This window comes from Portunus trituberculatus, chromosome 39 (genome assembly GCF_017591435.1).
Source record: "Portunus trituberculatus isolate SZX2019 chromosome 39, ASM1759143v1, whole genome shotgun sequence".
Lineage (NCBI taxonomy): Eukaryota > Metazoa > Arthropoda > Malacostraca > Decapoda > Portunidae > Portunus > Portunus trituberculatus.
This window is the reverse complement of record NC_059293.1, coordinates 20,663,589-20,681,088: the sequence shown is the minus strand read 5'-3', so window position 1 is coordinate 20,681,088 and position 17,500 is coordinate 20,663,589. Positions and strand designations below refer to the sequence as shown.

At 41.1% G+C, this 17,500-nt stretch overlaps 1 protein-coding gene across 1 annotated transcript in view; it reads left to right on the top strand.

The window, feature by feature from the left end:
* LOC123515606 overlaps positions 1-12,094 on the top strand; it is a 29,373-nt gene extending 17,279 nt beyond the window's left edge. Inside the window, 9 exon segments of the mRNA XM_045274392.1 lie at positions 3,776-3,859; positions 3,862-3,988; positions 5,184-5,414; positions 5,961-6,123; positions 6,714-6,926; positions 7,626-7,841; positions 8,750-8,917; positions 9,737-9,925; positions 10,298-12,094. Of these exon segments, the coding sequence (XP_045130327.1) occupies positions 3,776-3,859; positions 3,862-3,988; positions 5,184-5,414; positions 5,961-6,123; positions 6,714-6,926; positions 7,626-7,841; positions 8,750-8,917; positions 9,737-9,925; positions 10,298-10,606 (1,700 nt within the window). The 3' untranslated portion in view covers positions 10,607-12,094.
* The last annotated feature ends 5,406 nt before the right edge of the window (positions 12,095-17,500 follow it).

Genomic DNA, 17,500 nt, shown 5'->3' with positions numbered 1-17,500 from the left:
TTCCCTTCCCCTCCCTTCCTCTCCTTCCTTTCTCTCTTAAACCTCTCCCCCTTCCTTCCTCTTTCACCTTACCTTCTTTCTCTTCCTTCTTCTGCGTCCTCTCAACCTGTCTCTTCCTGTTTTCTCTCCTAAACATCTCCTCCTTTCATCTCTCATCTTTTTTCTTTTCTCCACTTCCTTGAACTCTTTAATTTAATCTCTCTCTTCTTATTCTATCTCCTCCTGATCTTCTCTTTTCCTTCCTTTCTCTTCCTTGTGCCGCGTTCTCTCAACTTGTCTCCTCTTATTTTTCTCCTCTCCTCTCCTCTCCTCTCTCTCTCTCCTCTCTTGTCCCTCACTCATTTCCCTCCCTCCATTTTTATAAGTCTCTCTTTCCTCTTATCCAGTTTACCTATGAAATATATTTTTTTAACTTAAATGAAGTCAAGTCAGGAAGTTGGAAATACAGAAGCAGGTAGGGAGTTTGAGTTTACCAGAGTGATAGTTTGACCTTAATAGATTGTAGTGAAAATTTTTAAAGTTTTCAGGCATCCTTTCATGAGTTTTGCAATAGTTTAACACTGAATAAGCCGTGGTAGGTGTTGCTTTCAAGAGTGCTTACCTTACTTCTAGTGATAATATGCCTTTTAACCAAGCTACAGTGAAAGCTTTTGGGAGTTTCAAGGGTATTTTCTTAATCCTAGTAACAGTTTAACAATAATTCCATACAATCATGAAGAAAAAACACACTTGAGAACCGTATTAAACAATCTTATAGCCTTGGAAAACTATCATAAAGGGAGAACAATACGCTTGAAAACATGTATCCATATTCCAAGAGGCGGCGGACGTGTGGTTTGGTGATATTGTTCTAGAGCAGTCTGTGTTGCTGAAGTGGACAAGTTTTCTGTGAATAATGTAGGGTAATCTCTATTATTTTGATGTGATGCGCTGAGTTCAACATGTGTGTGTATGAGATTCGAGATAAGAGAAGAGTAGAGGAGCAGATGGTACATGTCTATATAAGATAACTACATAGCAACAGATTTTGAGTTCAATGCATGGCTCTTTGAGGAGGAGGAAGAGGAGGAGGAGGAGGAGGAGGAGGAGAAGCGAAGATAGAAACACGAATGATAACTATCACTAAAAAACAGTAGAAAAGAATGCAATAAAACCAGTAAGGAGGAGAAAAGAAAGAAAGAGGAAAGGAGGACGAGTAAGAACAAGAAGAGGAAGAAAGAAAAGGAGGAAATAAGACAAACTAAAATGAAACGAGGAAATTTAAGAAAACCACAAAGAAAGAAAGAAAGAAAAATGAGAAGGACGAGGAAGCACAAGACGAGAAGAAAAGGAGGAGGTGAAAGAGAAGAAGGAGGAAGAGGAGGAGGAGGAGGAGGAGGAGGAGGAGGAGGAGGAGGAGGAGGAGGAGGGGAAGGGTATGACGCGCTGTGTCTGGATTGCGGCCACAGGGTTTGGCGGCAGCGGCAAAGTAACGGTGGTGGTGGTGGTGGTGGTGGTGGTGGTGGTGCTGGTAGTAGTGGTGGTGGTAGTGGTGAAGGTACAACTCCTATTCCACCTACTAGACACCAGCTGACTTAAATGAGAGGGAGGGAGAGGAAGGGAGAGGGAAAGAGGGTTTGTGGGTACTGAGAAAATTAGGTGAGAGTTGAGAGGGTGCGGTACGTGGTGAAGTGAGAGGGTACATGTAGGGTACTGAACCGGTACTGTGAGAGGAGGGAGAATTGGGAGAGCAGAGAGAGAGGGAGAGGGAGAGGGAGAGGTGTGGACGTTGCTTTACTGCTAAGGAGGAGGAGGAGGAAAGGCAAAGGGTAGAGATGTAATATCCATACGTATTTTGGTATCACACACACACACACACACACACACACACACACACACACACACACACACACACAATACCCGTTCCATCAGATCAGTTACTCCTTGCTAATCAATTATGTTCTATCAGTCACCATCATCAGCCTACTTCTACCATTCACCACTACCATATCCCAAAGTACCACTGAACACACGCTAGTATCAAACTCCATATATTAACCCCTTCAATACTGGGATACATTTTTACCTTGAGATTTGTGTACGATTAAACCATTTTATTGACACTAGGAAGGGTCTATGGAGGTCAGAAGATTAATGGCCACAACCTACACAATTTTGATTCCCCACATGAGTTTCTGAAGCTGCATAAAATCACCAAGTAGTACTCAAGGGACTAACACACTAGTCACCCATACACTGTTCCAAAGAAAACGAGAATAAGACGTCCTCAGTTTAGATTTACAAGGAAGAGATTGTGTACTCTCTCTCTCTCTCTCTCTCATGTGCATTTCTTCATAATAATCTCCCATAATTTCTATTCCCCTTATTTTACGTTCCAATCATCATTAAAGTCATGATTTTCTCTTTCCTTCTTTCCAGTTCAGTTATTATTGTTCTTTTTTGTCTATTTCCTCCTGTTTATCTTGTTTAGTTTATCTTGTTCTGCTTCAACCTGTTCTTCTTGTTTGTTATCGGAGGAGGAGGAGGAGGAGGAGGAGGAAGAGAAAGATGAAGAGTAGGTCAAATGAAGATATACATATATACAGCAAAGGCAAACACTGAGACGAAAGAGAAGAAAAAGATGACGATAATAGAGGAATGCACAGAAGATAAGGAGGAGGAGGAGGAGGAAGCAAAAAGAAAGAAAAATTGAAAGACGAAGCAGGAAGATAAGAATTTGGCAGAAGGGAGAGGTGGAAGTTAAAATGAAGGAGGAGAAATAAGAGAAAAGAAGGAAGAAGGAAAGAAGAGATAAAATAGACGAGGAGAGATAAAGAAATGCGAGGAAAGAGTTTGGAATTTAAGAAGAAGATGACGAAAGATAAGAAGGCGAAGAAAGATGGAGATAAGGGAAACAGAGCAGATACAGAAGCGAAATAGAGGAGCTAGGAGGTTGGAAATAAAGAAGAGGAAAGAATATGAAAGAAAAAAAAAAGACACGAGACGAAAAATAGGAAAGAGGAAAAGAAGACACACTTAACAGACGAGAAAGAAAAAAAAAGACATGGTAAAAGAGAAAAGAGGAAAAGAAAAAAAACACGAAAGAAATAGAAACGAGAAAGAAAAGGAGAGAGAGAGAGAGAGAGAGAGAGAGAGAGAGAGAGAGAGAGAGAGAGAGAGAGAGAGAGAGGATAGAAATAAGACAAAGGGCACAGTGAAAGACACATCATGGAACAGGAGAGGAATGTAGCGGGAAGTGGGGCAGGGAGGTGACATGTGGAGGTGACTACAAACGCGGTGCTGATGTTGACGATGATGATGCCCGATGGTGGGTCAGCGGGCCGAGGCGCCGGGGGTTTAGGGGGAGGGGGGCAGAGAGGAGGGAAGGACCGCTTTTTGTGATGCATGTGGCGCTCCCTGCCCACCTAACGTTGCCTGCGCCCTACCTCTGGACAGGTCAGTGGCGGCGGTGGCGGCGGCTGTGGTGGTGGTGGTGGTGGGATGACAAGGTGGTGGTGGTGGTTGGCAGGTTAAAGGGAGATGGAAAGATGGGATGACAAGGTATGGGATGGCATGGGAAAAGGAAAGATTTGGAGAGAGAGGAGAGTGGAAGGAGGTGGTGGAAGAGATGGTGAAATGTTGTTATTGTTATTGTTATTGTTGTTGTTGTTGTTGTTGCCTACACACGACAATCCTTACATATAAAAAAAAAAAAAATCATTAAAACTTCCCTGTCTTTCCTGCTATGTTCTTAAAAGCCAAAGACTAATTTTACCTCCTTCTGCGCCTTCTACAGAGCTCCTGGCGCGGTCCCAGTTCCCGGTGTTCACGCTGTACGCGCAGAAGGTGTGTCTCTCTGTTGACGCGCCGCTATGTGCCTCTCCTGGGCTTTCGAAAGTGTGCCGGACCTCGCCCTCAGCCACTTCATCGAGGAGGAGAAGACCCACATCGCAGAGTCCAGGACCGAGTGTGTGGAGGCGTGCATGCTGGAGACCTCATTCTCCTGCAGGTAGTGTGTGTGTGTGTGTGTGTGTGTGTGTGTGTGTGTGAACCCCTTCAGAATTACGATTAGACGATTTTATTTGCATTACGAAGGGTCTATGTGGTTCAAAAGATCAATAGCCAGAGTCTTTACTATTCTGGTCCCAACACATGTTTCTGAAGCTGTATAAAATCGCCAAATAATAAGCAGAATAAATATGGAAACGCGTCATGGTGCTGAAGAGATTAATTGTTATGTCTGTCTCCTTGTTTATGTCTATTTGCTTTTCTTCTGCTTGTATTTCTGTAGGTGCTTTCTATCTGTCAGTTTAGATGTTTGTATGCCTTGTCAGTTTGTTTATCTGCTTTCTGTCGTGTCTGTATGTGCGTCTGTATTAGTTTCTTTGTCTCTCAATTCTTCTATCTATCATTTTATCTATCTGTCTGTCTATTTTCATGTCTGTCTGTCTGTTTATCCAACATTTCCTAGCTACCTGATAGCCTCTTAAAATCCCTTCCAATCTGGCCGTCACTCTCCACTCCTGCCCTGCCACAAGACGCTCCAGCCAGTCCTCACAGCTGGCGGGGGTGACAGACTTCCCGCCCCACCCGAGGAGCGGCTGGTCACTGCTTGCCTCGGGTGGTGGCGCTTCAAGTAACTGTGTGGGTGATAAGCTGGCCGTGCAGTGGTTTTGTGGCGCTGTAAAGAGAGAGAGAGAGAGAGAGAGAGAGAGAGAGAGAGAGAGAGAGAGAGAGAGATTTACTTATTTTTCTTTCATGATAACTAGTTTGTCCAAAGGTTGCAGAACTAGTTTAGTTTAAATGTGTATGTAATAAGTTTTAGTAGTAGCACTGTGTTCATAATCTTTCGCTGTGCCTGTGAGTCTAATTATTGTTTTTCTTTCAATGTATTTCTCTTAATAATTCTTGTGACTTCTATTTTACCAGCATCTAAATCATCATCCTTCTGTCCATTTCCGTTACCATTTATACATCGCCTACTTATTGTTCTTTTCTATGTATTTTCTTATAATCCTTATGACTTCTATTTTACCAGCATATAAATCATCCTTCTGTTCATTTCCGTTACTATTTGTCATCACTTTTATTTCACCTGAAGCACTTGAGAAGCCAGCTAGTCAATCACCTCAGCGGTCTTTACAAACAACCATAGTGAGACAACAAAGCATTTCTAAACACAGGGATCGCTATTTTTCCTCCAGGTCCATCACTTACCACAACACAACGAAGGAATGCGTCTTGTCGAGGGCGAATCGCAACATGGTGGGACGCAGGCCGCTCCTAGACGTGTCCATCGGGGCGGTGTATGTCGAGGTAGCGTGCGTGCCCCAGCTGCATGAGATGTGTGAGTTTACGAAACTGCGAAACAAGATCCTGAAGACTGTTGACTCTGTGTACGAGGATCTGGAGACCACGGAAGAATGCAGGGAGAGGTGAGTGAATTTAGTGAGTGAGTGCGTGCGTGAGTTAGTGAGTGAGGTTTAGAGTGCAGGAAGAGGTGAGTTAGTGCGTGAGTAAGTTAGTTGGTGAGTGAAGTTTAGGGATGCTAGGAATAGATGAAAGGAAATTGGATGAGAAATTGGGATGGAAAGGCGAGTTAGTGTGTGTGTGTGTGTGTGTGTGTGTGTGTGTGTGTGTGTGTGTGTGTGTGTGCGTGAATGATGGTTCAGAAAGGATGATAGGAATGAATGAGGGAAGGGAATTGATTAAGAAAAGCATGACATAGAGTGATGAAAATTAAATACTATTGAAACCCAATTGAAACTTATCAAAACATGAAACAAAAATGGTGAAAAAATATATCATGAGATGTATGGAAGCTCAACACACAGACACAGACACAGACGGACACAGACACAGTATAACAAGACAAACACCTTTCTCCTTCGCTTCACAGACTACCACGTGAAGGCCAGACAACTCCTTATACACCAACACATTCTCTCCTTCCCAGACACTAACCACTCTCCCATTCACAGGTGTATGAAAGCCAACTTCACGTGTCATTCCTTCGACTTCATGTCCGCTGGGGAGAAGATATGCCGTCTCTCCCACCACTCCTCGTCGACCCTTGCCCACATTCAGGAACCTTACCTTCTCCTTGACAACTCCACCACTTACGAGAGGCACGCTTGTTACCAGGTACGTAAGGGAGAAGGAATTTTGGGTAGATGGATGGGTAGTGAGTGATGGAGGTCGTGAATTGAGGGTGATGGAAAGTGACAGGGGAAATTCATTTAGTAATTTAGATTAGATGTAAGAGAGGGTATTATCTGTCACTTTGTTTTACTTACTCTTAGCAATGAATTGTTTTTGTTATTGTTATCATTATAGTAGTTGCTGTTTCTTTCTATTGTTGCTATACGGTACTTTACTGCATATACCATTACTACAACTACCACTACAGCTTCTATTACTACATCTATCACTACTACAACTACCATTATTACATCTACCACTATACTGCCACTACCACTACTACCGCTAAGGTCCTTATTAAGAAACGCTTAACTCTCTCACCACGACTATTTCCCTGGGCCGCAGAGATGATTAGCAGGGTTTTCAAGAGTGTTTCTCCAGTTAATAATGTAGAAATCCTATTAATCTGCCTTTAGAACCGTAAAAAACATCTTAAAAACTCGTGTAAATTTAGATAAGGCATTTTTTGAGTAGCGGAGGTGAAGCACAGAAGTATATGAGAATACGAGCCTAAACTCTCACAACACCTGCAGGTCTCCGTGGAGTGTCGCGCCGCGGAGATGCTCGCCCACATTTCCACCTCCACGATCTTCGACGGCAAGATCTACTCCAGGGAGCGACCCAACTCCTGCAGGGTGGACGTGAACTCCAGCACTGAGTTCAGCATCACCTTGCCCTACAATGATATGAAGTGCGGCGTGGCGCAGGATCCTCCCTCCACCTTCACCAGTAACATTGTCATCCAGGTGAGTTTGAGCAGGTGTCAGGCTCCTCATTAACTTGTCACTCTTGTTTTCACCCATTAACATCAAGAACAGGGTTAGAAGAATGTTTGTAAGGATAGAAAAGGAGAGAAAAAAATAGACTTAACACTGTTTAGATGAGTTTAGTTCCCTCATTAACCTGTCATTCTTGTTTTCATCCATTAACATCAAGAATAGGGTGAGAAGAATGTTTGTAAAGAAGCGATAAATTAAAAAGACTATGTTAATATTGTTTCCAGGTGAGTTTGGGCAGGTGCCAGGCCCCTCATTAACCCTGTCACTTTTATTTTCACCCATTAACATCAAGAACAGGGTGAAAAAAAGGTTCGTAAGGATAGAAAATGAAAGAGAAATAAGGGAAACTATTCTAATTTTCTTGAAGGTTAGAGAACTATTGAAGTAACAGGAGAGAAATGTGTCTACCAATGAAGGGGTTGAGCAGGTGTCTGTCAGGTGCCTCAAGTTAAAGTAGATGTCTGTGGGAGGTTGAATGGGGCAGGGAGTGAAGGTTAGGTCATCTCATAAGGACTGCAGGGTCTATTGTTGCTTGTGTATCTATAACTCTATGTAACCTTACCATGACTATTCTCTCCTACACACCACGAATGCTATTTTATCCAATACTTTCTCCCACACACCACCACTACCATCCACTCATCACAACTCCACTCTCCCACGCAGCACCACGATATGATAGTGACCTCAGCGGACGTTGGCTTGGTGCTTCACTGCCACTATGACATCAAGAACCAGACAGTCACCAACTCCCTTCTCTCGGGTCTGGAAGTGAGAAGCGACGTGAACAGGACAGAATTCTACGAGGAAACAGTTGTGGACTCACCTGACGTGGTGATGCGGGTCACTGATGGCTCTGGACTGGATGTTGCGAGTGCACAGGTAAGGAAATAAGCTTAGCAACTGGTGTTCTGCAGATTGAAAACTAGATCTAAGACCGCGAATGTTGTAGAAGCTAATGAAGAAAAAGTTGAGGGAGGTGTCAAGGCATTTTGGGTCGATACTGAGAGGTTAAGCAGTCTGACCTGGGGACAGTGTAGTCATTAGGCTTCTCGCTGCGACATGTAACACTTCAAAACACGCAGGGCAGTGAAATTTGTGTGACTGACATGAAAGAAAGGAAAGGGAGATTAAAGGAACTGGATGTTTCGACTGGATAAGTAAGGAAATGAGCTTAGCAGTGGAGTCATGAGGTCTTTCACTGCGATAGGTAACACTTGGCAACACGCAGAACAGTGAATTATTATGACTGACGTGAAAGAAAGGAAAGGGAGATTAAAGGACTGGATGTTTCGACTGGACAGATAAGGAAAGGAACCTAGCAGTGGAGTCAATAGGCTTTCTACTTCACAACATGCAAACCAATGAAATTTTTATAACTGACATGAAAGAAAGGAAAGGGGATTAAAAGGGTAGGTTTAGAAATCTCTACTTGCGGTGTAAAATTTGGATGTGACTCTGGATTAAGAAAAAAATTACTCAGAGTAGTTAGTAATGAGGGAAGGAGGAGGAATAGGAGAAGGAGGAGGAGTTAATGTATAGCAATGAGATATTTCCTGCCACTATCTCACTCACACTTCCCGTCAAACTCGGAAAAAAAAAATCTCACTCACTCACATCCCATCGCGTTTTCTCTCTTCCAACCCTCCCAAGACCATATATCCCTCTCTTATTTCCCATCAAACTCTGTGAAAAAAAAAAAGAACCCTCACTCACTCACATCCAATCGCGTTTTCTTTCACCCTCCCTTCCCAAGACCACACCCACTCAATCACGCATCCTTTTGCCAGGTCGGAGACAGCCTTGCTCTCCGCTTTGAGATTCTGGATCCAAACTCGCCCTATGAGATCTTCGTGCGGGAGTTGGTGGCGATGGACGGCGAGGACAACGCTGAGATCTTGCTTATTGATGGTAACGGCTGCCCCACTGACCCCACAATCATGCAGAAAGTGGTACAGGTACGTATGTAAGCCCTTAACCCCTTCAATACTGGAACGCATTTCTATCATGAGTTTGGGGTGTGATTAGATAATTCTATTGACATCTATGGGGCTTAGAAGATTGATGGCTAGAGTTTCCACTATTTTAATCTCTTACTTAAGTTTCTGAAGCTGTTTAAAATCACCCAATAAGAAGCAGAATGAAGGGGCTAAGTCTTAGAAATTGGAGTATTGTTGATTTGTAAAGGGTAGTGGTAGCTTTTTTTATAATCTTGGTACCTATTTTTGTATTTATCGTCGTCTTCTCTCATAATGTTCTATACTTCTTACTTCCCTCTTCATTTCTTCATTCTTGTTACATTCTTTCGTCTTACGTGTTTCATTTCTTCTTGATTCTCGGCTTGCAATTTGTTCTTTTCTTGAGTTTGTGAATCTTCTAAGTCTCATTCATGTTCTCTTGGGTAATGCTGAAATAACCTTGGCGTTTTTATCTCAGCTTTCGATTTAGTTCGAGTTTATGTACCTTTTAAGTCTCTTTGCTATGTTCTTCTTCCCTCCATCTCTGTTCTTCCTTTCCATCTTTTTTTCCTCCTTATCTACCTTCCTACTGCTAAACATCTGAGGAGTAATCGATATGCAAAGGTTCAAGTTTATGCACCTTTTAAGTTCCCTTGCTATTTTCTCTCCATTTCTATATTCTTCCTTCCCTATCTCTTTTTACCTCCTAATATACCTTCCCTACTGTTATATACATATCTGAGAAGTAAACGATACACAAAACCAGCTCTAAATCCTCCTTCATCCAGTAAATATCCACGTTTCCTTCTCCCTGAACAGTTGAATGGAAGTGGAAAGATCCTCCTCGCGCCCTTCCAAGCCTTCAAGTTCCCGTCCTCCGAGATGGTGCAGTTCCGCGGGCTTGTCACGCCATGCTTCCCCAAATGTGAGCCTGTCCAGTGTCAAGTGCCAAGCTTCGATGGGGTCTCTCGCTCCCGTTTCTCCTTCGGCAAGAGGAAGAGGAGAGAGGTAAGCTGTGGTAGCAGAAGACATAGAGTACAGTAATTTCCATGATAGCGACATAATGTATATAATGATTTTCTAAGCTACTCAAATTGAAAACGAATATCTTAACCTTTCTTCCCAGCCCTTAACATCTTCAATACTGGGGCACATTTTTACCTTGAGATTTGTGTACGATTAGACCTTTTTATTGATACTAGGAAGGGTCTGTGGAGGTCAGAAGATTAATGCCCAAAGTCTTCACTGTTTTCTATCCCCACATAAGTTTCTGAAGCTGTATAAAACCACCAAATAGTAAGCAGAATGAATATGGAAACGCGGCATGGTACTGAAGGGGTTAACACAATTCCTAACCCTCGCTTCCTCTCGTGCCTACAGGTTCAAGAGGCCGACGTGCTCGTGGTTCAGTCCGTTCACATCACCGACAAGTTTGAATTCTCAGCAAAGCAGAGGAAGGAGAATGAGGTGTCAGTGGAAGCGCAAGGCAGCTGTTCCTCCTTCACGGGCGTGGTGGTGGCCGGCGCACTGTTCCTGGCGGCGCAGTTGGTCATGCTGATGGCGTGGAGTTACCTATGGCATAAGAAGCGCGCCACGAAGCAGATTGATCCTACACCACCAACGCCGTCACTTTACCACATGGGCTCCAGTGCATCCCGGGCCTCCTCCACCTCCTACCTCACTGACTGACTGCATCGGCCTCACTGACTCTGCTCTTCCCGTCACTGTCATCACGTCCCCTCCGCTGCTGCCCTGCCTTGTCTTCTGGTACGAGTAAAGGGCGTCGAGTAGAGGGTTGAGAAATCACACTGTAAGAATATACGAGTCTTCCTTTTGATCTTCCAGTAATGTGGTGTAGTGTTATTTTAGTATGGAGTTGTGTAATTTGGTAGTCTATATAGAAATGGTGTAGTTGTCTTTCTATCTCAGCAATGTGTTGTAGTAGTTCTCCTCTTCCTCCTCCTCCTCCTCCTCTTACTACTGCTACTACTACTACTACTGTTCATGTCTACATTTCTGCGCATTTCAGTTTACATTGGTATCATTTCTTATCACGAACGGTTTCATTAGAGCCAACGCGTCTGCTGCTGTTTTGTTTTTTCGTTGTGTTCGTTCTGTTGCGTCTGTGGGTGGTTTGTGTTCTATGTATAGAATTATTTGCTTACTTGTTGATATCTTGAGTCATTTATTGAATCTGATAACTTTAATGAATGCGTATGGAAAGATAATGAGGAGGGAGATTATGTAATTACTACTACTACTACTACTACTACTACTACTACTACTACTACTACTATTACTATTACTACCACTACTACCACTACTGCTACCACTACCACTACTACTACTACTACTACTACTACTACTACTACTACTACTACTACCACTACCACTATCACTATTACCACTATCACTACTACTACTACTACTACTACTACTACTACTACTACTACCACTAAGGTGCTAATGGTGATGATAGCAAGACGGGAAATGGAAACAGGCATTGTTGTTAACATTGTTATTAATACGTCTATTGTTGTTGTCTTGGTGTGAAGGTGAACTTAGTACATTATAAGTGGCATTAGTTACTACTCACTCGAAATCAACAGGGAGTTATTACTATTATTACTATTACTATTATTTAATACTTTCGTTACGTGATAGGCAAAGTGTATGAGTGTTCTAACCTCAAGCTTAGTTGAATCTCTCTCTCTCTTTCTCTCTCTCTCTCATTGCTGTAATCCCTTAAAAAGCATCAATACCTCTATAAGAACACTATAAGGGTGCTGGATTCTCTATTAACAGCTGCTGTGGGGCGCATTTCTCCTTAACAACCATTACCTTTACGGGCATTGCTATTATAGGCATTATGAGGTACCGCATTATGGCGTTTCGTTCGGTAGTACAATAAGTTATGGATGGTGATTAGGTAAAGATTACATTTCTCTCTTTACGGTAAAAGTCATACATAAATAGACGAACAGGTAAAATGGTAAAGAATTCTCCAGGCTTCACTGTAATGTAGTCTATACAGAATCACCATTGTGTGTGTGTGTGTGTGTGTGTGTGTGTGTGTGTGTGTGTGTGTGTGTGTGTGTGTGTGTGTGTTATTTATAATGTAAGTCTCCTGTGGTGTGATGTGTCGTGTCGTGTGAAAATACACGTTTATTGCTAAAATCTTATGGTTCATTCCCCTTCTACAAAAATCGTGGCATGATATGGTCAGATGAGTTTGGACGGATTGTTAGCCATCTCTTGTTTCTTACATTTGAAATAATATGATAAGTTATGAAGAAAGCAGTAATCACATGCTAGAGAGAGAGAGAGAGAGAGAGAGAGAGAGAGAGAGACTAGTGGAAGAGAAAAAAGCAGTGGAATAGAGGAAGGTAATCAAATAAAACTCTCTCTCTCTCTCTCTCTCTCTCTCTCTCTCTCTCTCTCTCTCAGCTAAAAATCACCATGCAGCTTCTCTTACTAACATAATCTTACACACTACAATTACACCCTAGCACGTAGTTTAAACATAGTACATGTACTTTTTCAACTTGGCACGTAATTAAACACTTTGTACGGCACTATTTCAACCTAGCACGTAGTTAATCTCTATAGTACTGAGATGCATTTTTATCTTGCGTTTTGGGTATGATTAAACGATTTTATTGACATTAGGAAGGGTCTATGGAGGTCAGAAGATTAATGGCCAGAGTCTTTATTACTTTAATCCTCCACATTAGGTTCTAAAGATATATAAAATCGTTAGATTGTAAGCAAGTGTCGTGGTACTGAAGAGGTTCAACACTCTATACTGAACTATTTCAACTTAGCACCTAACAGTTTAAACATTCTATACTGAATGATTTCAACTTAGCACTTAGTTTAAGCACTCTATACTGTACTATTTAAACTTAACACATAGTTAAATTATATTAGCGTAGGAATATAAGATCCCCAACCCTAAAATATTACGGAATTCCGGATTTGGGAGGTAGTAGTGGGCAGGAACCGTAAACTCAAGTATTCAAGGAACCGGTTCCTTGGGCGGGCGGAACCTTCGGAACCAGTTCCGGAACCGGTTCCGCGTGGAATCGGTAGAGCGCGGCTGGTGAATACCGAATACCAGAATCTTGGAATCTCTTGATGAATACCAGTCGCGCTGGAGCGCTGGAATCGTTTTCTCTGGGGAATCAGTAGAACACGGCTAGTGAATACCAGAGTCTGAATCCCCAGCGCATTGCTTGATGGTTACCAGGGAAGGGTGTAGTGTCCCAGGATTCATCTAGATTACTGGCTGGGATGATTCTAGAATACTAAGTACTGACTCCCGATCCTAAGAGACTTATAATCTGTGATGGATACTGAATGACAGTGAATGTAAATGGATGCACGGTTCAGCTAATGACATGCTCTTATCTCACACAGGATTCCTTTAATAATATACATGCTTGAGCTGTCCTATTTTGCTTCGATGCCATTGTCTTAGTAAATTTGAATGTGATAAATATTTTTTCTAATACCGCAAATTTAGGTATTATCTCGACATATACACCTTTAACACAATGTTCTAGAAAAATCCTTGGTGCCTGGAAAAAAATTACGTCATGATTCGATAGAAAAAGTTATTGTATAATCAGCAAATAATGAAGTATGTGTGTGTAGGTAAATTGTTTTTTTTTTTTTTTATTTAATCATGAGAATGACGGTCGCGGTCTCACTCTCAGTTTAGCAGGCTTACCTCTTATGACGTGTCTTTTTTTTTTTTTTTTTTTGGGGGGGCATCACCCTAACATGGGTATTAGGTCATTTTTCATTGATTTATTTATTCTTTTAAGATTTAAACTTTCTTGAGTTTCTATAAACAATTATTTCTAATTTGTCCATTTATTTTTATTTATTTACTTTATTTTTTTTTTTTTTTTTTTAATATTAACGTTATATTATACACACTCAGGTTCTCACACACGCTTCATTCACACATGGATCCTACTCCTATCTCAAAACTATTGTCCTTTGTCAGGGCGTGGGGGAGGGAAGGATAACTCACAAGCACACAGGGTGACTACGTAGCATCACTACATATTATTGCACATATACATGAAGAGGGAAAACATTCACATCACATCACGCAAGTCTGAAATCATACACATTTTCATAGTTTTATTTACATACATAATATTGATGAAATATTTACAGTGCAAAATAAATATTTACACATAAATCACAACTCTCTGATTAAATTGGTGTCAGTAAGGTAAATCATCAGTCTATCGATAGAAATAGAGAATGAGAGAAATGAAATAGTCTGCCTTTTAAGCACCTCGTTTCTTGTCCCGTGGCAGCTGCCAACACTCGCTGTACAACTAGATACAATTTGATATATACTGCTTTGACAAATAACCAAAGCTGGACAAGATAACGAAGAGAAAGATGTCACAATAACCAATAAATCCTAATGTGATATTTTTACAAGTATAGTATCTCATTGATGATAGATTTAGTAATTGATAGTTATCATAGACATTCCTACTGTTATAAGCACGTAGTGCCTTCACATATATACCATCTGCTGCTGGTTAAAACTCCAGTAGTAGTCTTGTGGTGGCGGTGGTGGTAACAGTGATGGTGGCGGTGGGCAATACTGACCCATACACACCCACACACAGCCATAAACACTTTTATATACCGAAAACACTTCAAAGCACACTCAAAACTCCCCCACACACATCCGGAACAGATCTACACACACACACACACACACACACACACACAAGTGAAGTGAAGTGTTGCTATATTACCGATAGTTTGCAAGAAGCACCAAGCACCAATTAAGCACAAGCGGCAAGACAAGCAGTGCAGGAATTCGCCACAACCCTCCACAGTGCCTTATCTTCATCAATTAAACGTATTTATAAGGCCATTCACTTATTTCTAAGTTTCCTTTACATTTGAGAGTGAAAACAGTACGCAGATATTAAAAGATGGTAGGTATAACGATCATTATAGAAGCAAGGCGTCAGTATTAACAGCTGATATTTGCTTCATTCACTTACCGTAAGCCGAACATGTGTCATAATGCAACCACCAGTCTACTATTTCATATCATACTAAAAAATTCGCTATATGGCTTAATTTTGGCTCCTTGAGATGATAAAAACAACATATGGAGGTCCGCCACCGCTGTTTCCGGTTTTGCCTCAGGGCCGCCTTCCCCCGCTGTCCTCCCAGCCATCACCCTCCAACCGGCAGCCTGCGGGGTCAAATACTTTTTTCAAATATTTCCTAATGTTACGCTTCCATGTTATATTTTTATGGTTTCTATAAATGTTTTGTTGTGTTTGAAGTGTTTTCCGCAACTGTATTGGGTAAATATTTAGTGTTTAGTGGTGTTTTATGGCGTATGTTAAAGACTTTCTAACGGTCAAAATTTTACATTTCCATTTTGAGGTTTTTTATTTGAAGCTATATGTGGGCCTTTGTGATATCAAGGAATCGTGTATGCTATTTTAAGTGTGAAATTAATCTATTGAGTGACATATGTGGACTTTGAAATGGTGTTTGCTGCTGTTGAACAAAGGTCTTATTTTTCTTTATTTTATTTGCTCACGTTTCTGCATCTCAGTCTAACTCGCTGTAGAATGCCTTAAAAGATAGCTCAGACTCCGGGAAATGTGGTGAAATACTCGCCAAGTGAAAATGGCTTGACTTTCCAGGACGTTTTAGGAAAGTTATTGTTGAAAATGTTTTATACTTTTAATGTAATTAATTTAGAAATGTTTTTAAAACTAGATGAGCTGGAGATATTTTGATATTTTGAAAATTAGTTTAAATATTTATCACATCATAAAATGTCATGTATTCGGCCGTGGCTTCGTTTTTTCTAAAAGTCATTTTGAAATCAAATTATTTACGTAATTTAGCCGAGTCACCCCGTTTACGTTTTCTCTGATGACCACAGGCCAGGTGGTGACTCGTCATAGCCCCAGGCTGGCGCCTCTTTTCCAACACCCCAGTTCGTCAATATTTTGCCTGATATCTAGTGATTTCTACGTGTTTTCGTGTGCTTCTAAGTTCAGGTGTGTAGATATTGGTAGCAGAAGGAGAAAGAAAGGGGATATTAAGGAGGATAAGGAGGAAGGAAGGAGAAAGGGAGGAGGAAGAGGAGCAGCAGCCAAACCACAATAGTTAAGTCACCCTCCATTTCCTCAATATCTTGTCTAACATTTAGTGTTTTGATGAGTTTCTAAGCTCAGGTGTGTAGATGGAAACAATAGAAGGAAGAAGAAGGAGAAACAATGGATGAGGATGAAGAAGAAATGAGAAATAGAGGTGGAATAGGAAAAAGAGCCAAGATGAAATATATATGTAAGTGTCCCTTTTAATCTTAACATTCTTTATAATGCATATTGTTGGTTATATTTGTGATGTTTCAAGTGTATTCAGTAATGTTGCAGTGTGTTATGAGTATGTTTTTGTTGCATTTTGTGTGTTTTCAATGTGCTTTAGGCCTTTTAGTTATATTTTACGTACCTTGAGTATGTGGATTGAAATGTGTTTCAGTAATTGCATGTTTTGAGTGTGTTTTGGGAGCATTTTGAGGGGCTGTGTGGTGTTTTGAGTGTGGTTTTTGGTTAATTTAGAGTGTTTTAAGTTGTGTGGGAGTGTGTTATGAGTCTTCTGGATGTGTGGTGGTGATTTGGATATATATTGGGTGATTCTAGTGAGTTTTAGGTGTGTTTGGGGGCATTCTGAGGTGTTGCATGGCTTTTTGAGTGTGGTACCGGACGGTATTGAGTGTTGTAAGTGGTTTGGGTGTGTGGGGCTGAATGTTGTTTATATTGGGTGTTTCTAGTCAATTTTAGGTGTGTCTTGATGCATTTTGACGTGTTGCATGGTGTTTTGAGTGTGTTTTGGGTTAGTTTTGAGTGGTTTTGGTGTGACCAATATACCCAATGTACCCTATATTGTGATATCACAGGATATCTTCCAATCAGAGCATAAAGAAATAATGGTGATACTATAACACTAAATCGGTGCCTGCTATTAGCCATTGACCAGTATGAACGAACTTTTAATACACATGATTGTATTATACTTTACTTCGTTCATCTGTAGATACTGGCATTTGCAAGGATTCCTAAATAATATTAATGATAACATTCTAATAAATAAGCACTATATAGTATACTATTTGTAATTTGTATCTCATGCGTATCTACCATCTATTTGCATGTGGAACCGTTGGAACCGGTTCCTGCCCAGCTCTATTGGGAGGTGTTAACTTGTATTAGCGCAGGAATAGAGGCTCCCGGACCCCAACCCCAAAATTGTGCGTCATATCGGAGTACCGGCAAACTTACATTATTCCGGACATATGATTTAATCCAGCAAATTAGAATTATTATACTAGCTTATAGTATTTGCTGAATATTACAGATCTCCGGATTTGGGAGGTGTAACACGTATTAGCGCAGAAATAAAGGAACCCCCAACCCAAAAATATTACCGATTTCCGGATTTGGGATATATAACTTGCATTAGCGTACGAATAAAAGAATCCTAAACCCAAAAATATTACGGAATTTCGGA